At 38.8% G+C, this 6,349-nt stretch overlaps 2 protein-coding genes across 2 annotated transcripts; one reads left to right on the forward strand and one right to left on the reverse strand.

Moving 5' to 3' along the window:
- Nucleotides 1-3,253: 3,253 nt before the first annotated feature.
- LOC143345169 (uncharacterized) lies at nt 3,254-5,039 on the forward strand. Its single transcript, XM_076772044.1, has 5 exons — nt 3,254-3,672; nt 3,745-3,795; nt 3,870-4,004; nt 4,075-4,291; nt 4,358-5,039. Exons 1-5 carry the CDS (start codon nt 3,563-3,565, stop codon nt 4,907-4,909), a joined length of 1,065 nt encoding a protein of 354 aa, XP_076628159.1. The 5' UTR covers nt 3,254-3,562; the 3' UTR covers nt 4,910-5,039.
- A 29-nt stretch (nt 5,040-5,068) lies between these two features.
- LOC143345170 (uncharacterized) lies at nt 5,069-6,093 on the reverse strand. Its single transcript, XM_076772045.1, has 3 exons — nt 5,887-6,093; nt 5,640-5,791; nt 5,069-5,567 (listed from the first exon to the last, which is right to left on the reverse strand). Exons 1-3 carry the CDS (start codon nt 6,076-6,078, stop codon nt 5,297-5,299), a joined length of 615 nt encoding a protein of 204 aa, XP_076628160.1. The 5' UTR covers nt 6,079-6,093; the 3' UTR covers nt 5,069-5,296.
- Between the last annotated feature and the right edge of the window lie 256 nt (nt 6,094-6,349).

Consider the following 6,349-nt stretch of genomic DNA (forward strand, 5'->3'; position numbering starts at 1 on the left):
GTCGATAAATAAACGCCATCTAGAGTTGAAGGAAACGAACTATTCGACGACAAACTTGGGCGTTTTAGCACCAGGGGGTTTGAGGTCGAAAAATAGGCGCCATCTATCGTTGAAAATAACGAAGTATTCCACGATAAACTCGGTCATTTTACCATCTGGCTTTCCAAAGTGCCCGGAACATTTCCAAAATGCTGACGGCCTTGCGAAGAGGTGGCATGTATCTTATAGCTAAAAGAATAATGGAGAGAGGAAAAGAAAGGTAAAAATGATGAGGACACATAGAATTCTTTGAAATTATATCATTTATTGCCATAGATTTACATTATACAAAGCTTTAATACATATAATGTCAGTAGTTGTCAACGAAGGTCAGCAGTGTTCAGCAGGAACCAGTAGAGGCAAGCAGAGGCCAACACAGGCTGGCAGAAGTCAGTAGTAATCGTTATACGTTGTCAGAAATACAAGCAGCGGTCAGCAATGGTCAGCAGAGGCCTGTAAGAAAATTCAAAAGTATTTAAAGTATTTTGATTTTGAAAAATCAAGTGAGGTTGGATTTCAGTTGTTAAGAGCGAGAAGGTAAATGTAAGCCTTTCTCTCTCGACTCTCACGAGGCGGTCCGAAATTTGTCGATCCTTCGAAATTCTACGAGCTCACGTACGCGTGATCGGGCATAGTGTGAGAGAGCACCTTCGGTGTCTTTTTGGCATCTCTGAGAGACTCTTGAAGGAGGCAGTCAGTTTACCTTTGTCGACTTTCCGAAACACTACAAGCTCACGTACATAGGCGTGATCTGTCATCTCTGGTATAAACCAGAGATGCCAGACGAAGCGCCGAATGCACCGTGGACACGTCTCATGGGAGTTAAGAGAGGCAGGCTCACATTTGCCTTCTCGCTCTTGAACAACTGAAATCCGACCTCACGTCAACGGCATACGATTCGGAATCTCGACTGCCCAGGCATTTTTACTTGCCTTTCCTACAGTTCATTACTGAACTCTGCAAATTACTCCTGGTTTCTGATGACCAGTGCTGACAAAAGTACAGAACTCCCGACAACTTTTTACACCATACAGCGACTGTTACCGACTGTTCCTGATTACTGCTTGCCTCTGCTGGACTCTGCTGACCATCGCTTATATTTCCGACAACCTATAACGATTCCTACTGACTTCTGCTAACCTCTGTTGGTTTTTGCTGATCTCTGTCAGCGTGTGCTTGTCTCTGCTGAACTTTCCTGGCCTCTGCCCAACGCTACTGACCACTGCAAGTATTTCTGATAATGTATAACGATTAATACTTACTACTGCATGCCCCTACAAGTATCTGCTTGCCTTTGCAGGTTTTTGCTTGCCTGTGCATGCCTTTGCTGGTCTCTGCTCAACACTGCTGACCACCCCTGATGCTTCTGACATCGTATAACAATTACTACATGCTACTATTCGCCCCCGCTCGTCTCTGCTTGCCACTGCATGCCTCTGCTCGTCTCTGCTGACCGCTGCTGACCACCTCTTATGCATCCGACAGCATATAACGCTTACTACTTGCTACTATTCGCCCCTGGTGATCTCTGCTTGCCTCTGCTGACCACTGCTTATATTTCTGGCAACGTATAACGTATGCTGGTCTCTGCTGGCCCCTGCTGACCACTGCTGACCTTTGTTGACAACTCCTGACATGATGTATATGTATTAAAGCTTTGTATAATGTAAATCTATGGCAATAAATAATATAATTGCAAAGAATTCTATGTGTTCTCGACACTTTTACCTTTCTTTTCCTCTTCCCATTATTCCCTTAGTTATAAGAAACCGTTTCTCTACTTAAAACTGAAATTCCAAAGTGTCTGGAGTATTTTCTGAAATGCCGGTGACCTTGACCCACTTTCGAAACTGGGTCAAGGCCAAATCCTGATTCCCAAAGCGCCCGGAATTTTTCTAAGATTCGATGGCCTTGACCCACTTTCGAAATTGGGTCAAGGCCATCCGGATTTCCAAAGCGGCCAGAAGATTTCTAAAATTTCGAATGGCCTTGACCCACTTTCGAAATTGGGTCAAGGCCATCCGGATTTCCAAGTTGGCCGGAAGATTTCTAAAATTTCGAATGGCCTTGACCCACTTTCGAAATTGGGTCAAGGCCATCCGGATTTTCGAAGCGGCCCGAAGATTTCTAAAATTTCGAATGGCCTTGACCTACTTTCGAAATTGGGTCAAGGCCATCCGGATTTCCAAGTCGGCCCGAAGATTTCTAAAATTTCGAATGGCCTTGACCTACTTTCGAAATTGGGTCAAGGCCATCCAGATTTCCAAAGCGGCCGGAATTTTTCTGAAATTTCAAATGGCCTTGACCCACTTTCGAAATTGGGTCAAGGCCATCCGGATTTCCAAAGCGGCCGGAATTTTTCTAAGATTCGAATGGCCTTGACCCACTTTCGAAACTGGGCCAAGGTCAAGGTCAAATTCGGATTTCCAAAGTTCCCGGAACATTTCTAAATTGCTGGTGAACTTGCGAAGAAGGTGGTACGCATCTTATAGGTAAGAGAATGATTTGGAGAGGAAAAGGACGGTAAAAAATGAAGAGAACACATAGAATACTTTAAAATTATATCATTTATTGTCATAGATTTACATTATACAAAACTTTAATACATATAAACATATTATATTATATTACATCATGTCACAAGTTGTTAGCAACGGTCAGCAGTGGTCAGCGATGGTCAGCTGACGTCGGGAGATGTTGGCAGAGGCCAGCTTAGGTCGGGAGATGCTGGCAGAGGTCAGCAGAGGGTGGCAGTAGCTAGTAGTAATCGTTGTACGTTGCCAGAAATATAAGCGGTGATCAGCAGTGGTCAGCAGCGGTCAGCAGAGGCCAACGGAGGCCAGCAGAGGCATGCAGAGGCAAGTAGAGTCCAGCAGGGGCAAGCAGTAACAAGTAGTAATCGTTATACGTTGTCGGAAGCATCAGGGTTGGTCAGCTGTGGTCAGCAGAGGCTAGCAGTGGCAAGCAGTGGTAAGCAGAGTCCAGCAGGGGTAGGCAGTAGCAAGTTGTAATCGTTATGCGTTGTCAGAAATATAAGCGGTGGTCAGCAGAGGCCAGCAGAGGTGTGCAGAGGCTAACAGCAGCCAGTCGTAATCGTTATACGTTGTCAGAAGTAACAGGAGTGGTCAGCAGCGGTCAGCAGAGTCCAGCGGAGACCTGTTGACGGGAGGTCGGATATTAGTTGTTAAGAGCGAGAAGGGAAGTGTGAGCCTTTCTCTCTCGACTCCCACGAGGCGGTCCGAACTTACTTTGGGCAACTTCGGAGAATCGAGAAAGATGGCATGCGTCAGTTTGCCTTTGTCGATCCTTCGAAACTCTACGAGCTCACGTACGCGTGATCGGACATAGTGTGAGAGAGCACCTTCGGCGTGACTCTAAGCCAAACCTAACCTAACCCACATCTTAAACTTTAAGATCTTCATAATTACACCGCCTTAAACTTGGGTTTCATATTCGGTTATTCATCGTGCGTTTATGAACAAATTTAACCTGCATTAGTGGTTCAGGTTGTAATTTGTTCATCATGAGTACGCCAATATTAACAAAACAACAGCAGAAACACAGTCTATCGGCTAAGAAATCATCGACTAAAGGATTACGGAATGTCTTGGCCCAACCTCAAGATAGTTATTGGTACGTAAACTTATTATGTTTTCTATAATATTGCCATGTTTATATTATTTAAAACATATTTGTATTTTTTAGGCCAATCGTAAATGCAGATATGTGTCAAATACTAGAAAATCTTTTAAAAAAGTAAGTTATAAGAAACATAAAAAATATTTTTCAATGAGTATCGGTAGGCAATATTTTATAATTGATACTTATAGTTTAACAACAGCAATAAAACGTACATACCATTCAGTGCCATGGTCAAAACTCAGACATATGAATAAATTAGAACGTGCAAAAGTTAAAACAGAAGCACTTTTGAAAGAAGGAAGTGTGCTTAATACAGAGATAATGTAAGTATCTATGATTGAATTGGTGCATAGTTTTTAAAGTTACAAACATTTTTAATGGTTACATTTTTAGAAATTCTGTTATCTTGGGTTTAAATGCAATTACAAGATCTCTAGAAAAGGATAATATTTGTTGTGTTTTAATGGATGCCAATATTGAGCCACCACTTTTATCGAGGCATATTATTGTTATGGCACAAAATAAAAAAATACCAATATTATTATTACCCAACTTAAAGTCTATTACATTAAGTATTATTGGATTTGCATCTGCTGCATATGCCCTTAAGGTACCATTTCTTTATTGCCTAAATAGCATTGTATAAATGGCTTTGTCATTGTATCTCTGATTTCAGAATATTGTAATGGAATCTCCTGATCATCATTTTCATCCATTGTATACAAAAATATGTGATATTTCTAAATGTATTCCTCTGCCAAAAAATTCACTTCAATTATTTAAGGATGATGAAACATCAGAAGAAGCTGCGTTATGCGAAACAAATAAAATGAGTATTCAAACTGAGTCACAGTCCATGCCTACAGAGACAATTAAATTTACATTGTCAACAGATGTATATAAATATAGATCTTCGCGGAAGGAAAGAGCATTTGTTCCACCAGATACAACAATAAAAAATTACGAAATTCCATCCGATACACAAAAACTGAAGCAGAATGATTTTATTTCCATAAGTAATTATAAATGCGACGAATTTGATGGAAGCATTAGGAGAAATTCAAGATATATAAATATTCGTGAAAATAAATATAGAAGAAAAAGAGATTATTCCGAGGTAAAGAAGAAATTTAAAAATGTTACATATTTACCACTAAGAGTGAAACGTTTGCAAGGTAACAGTAATCGTGTAAAAGCTACAAAAGCGGCAAAGCAGAAGAAAAAATAATTGAGAAATCAGTGTCGATATATACTTCACAAGAATGAAATAATCATTTATTTTTAATTACAATAAATATGAAATATGTAAATACAATTGTACAAATTCTTTATACATATAAATACATTATATACAAAAATTGTACCCATTATTTACCTAAATTTTAGTATTTTTGATACTCGTAGGTTATATTCTTTATAATGGAAATTTATCGTGTATATTACAGTCTGATTAGTTATTAAAAAAATCAGTCTTTTATATATAATACCATTACTGAATCCATATAAGAATGTATTGGCAGATAATTGTTTGTATATGGAAATTTTTTAATTGCCAAAAGTAAAGATACAATATTCATTTTGTATACATGTATTTGATGCCTAAGCAGCTACAACATCATACAGGTAACGTAGAACTTACAGAGGATTTGAACATTCTCGTAAAAAACATCAGACCCTTTGTTCCTCCAGGTACATGACTTGCTAAGAAGGATAACATAGCTATTAACTGTAAAACAGCACACAGTACTGTCAATGGTGTAGACTGTAAATGGAGGGCAAAATAGAGCGTTCCTAGTAGAGTTGCAAAATAGGATACACTGAAACACCTTCTCTCAGCAGAGAATAATGATTTCAGGTAACTTAATGGACCCAAAAGGAAGCAAAAACTATAAAAATATGTTCAACGTAAATGGTGGTTAACGAACGTTAAACGATCGTTTTCTTATTTATATACTTACCTCGCTAAGAAGAGAGCACTTCCTAAAGTGTATAAAAGCGCAAATTTTCTCGCTTTGAGTAACAAAACTGGAATATAAATTGCCGAGAGACAAAAACAAAGCACACCCATAGAAAAACATACGATAAATGCTATTAACCTTTGTAGTCTTGTCTGAAAGGCAAACAATTCAATGAAACTTTTATTTTTCAACGTTATCGTCGTTCGAAAGCATTTGACGTTTCAGGTTATGTTCAGAAAATACGTACCATGCTAGGACAACATTCTTTTTGTGTTCCTTGTATCCATCCTGTTTCTTCTTCATCTTCGTCACCGGTTTTTCCGAACCATTTTCCAATATTTGCTTTTGGTATCGTTACCGAGGGTACGGTAAGCTTAAATTGTTTTTCATTTTTGCTACTAAGAAGATATTCGTTTAGTTCTTTATTAAGATCGGCCATTTTGACACGACGCCATTTTATATGTTGATCGTTGATCCATCTGCGATGAGCAACAATTATTTAAATGTATCTTGTTTTGAACACGCCAATTTTTATAAACATTTCATAGATAATCAAATAAAATATGATCGTTCAATTGTTGTAACAAAACATAATTGCATCGATTTGATTGAAAAGCTTTTTACAGTATCGCCAACAAGGTACATATGTATTGGACTTTGTTTCATCGATGATATTGCATCGTCGTATTCTCTCGAACCAAAGGTGTGAC

This window comes from Colletes latitarsis, chromosome 8 (assembly GCF_051014445.1).
Source record: "Colletes latitarsis isolate SP2378_abdomen chromosome 8, iyColLati1, whole genome shotgun sequence".
NCBI classification, from domain to species: Eukaryota; Metazoa; Arthropoda; class Insecta; order Hymenoptera; family Colletidae; genus Colletes; species Colletes latitarsis.

Coding starts and splice junctions, on each gene's coding strand:
- LOC143345170 (XM_076772045.1), bottom strand. CDS start 6,078: ATGGCCGATCTTAATAAAGAACTAAACGAATATCTTCTTAGTAGCAAA. Junction 5,792..5,886: donor AAGAATGTTGTCCTAGCATG/GTACGTATTTTC, acceptor TTTGCCTTTCAG/ACAAGACTACAAAGGTTAAT. Junction 5,568..5,639: donor AGTGCTCTCTTCTTAGCGAG/GTAAGTATATAA, acceptor ATATTTTTATAG/TTTTTGCTTCCTTTTGGGTC.
- LOC143345169 (XM_076772044.1), top strand. CDS start 3,563: ATGAGTACGCCAATATTAACAAAACAACAGCAGAAACACAGTCTATCG. Junction 3,796..3,869: donor CTAGAAAATCTTTTAAAAAA/GTAAGTTATAAG, acceptor TGATACTTATAG/TTTAACAACAGCAATAAAAC. Junction 4,292..4,357: donor CTGCTGCATATGCCCTTAAG/GTACCATTTCTT, acceptor CTCTGATTTCAG/AATATTGTAATGGAATCTCC.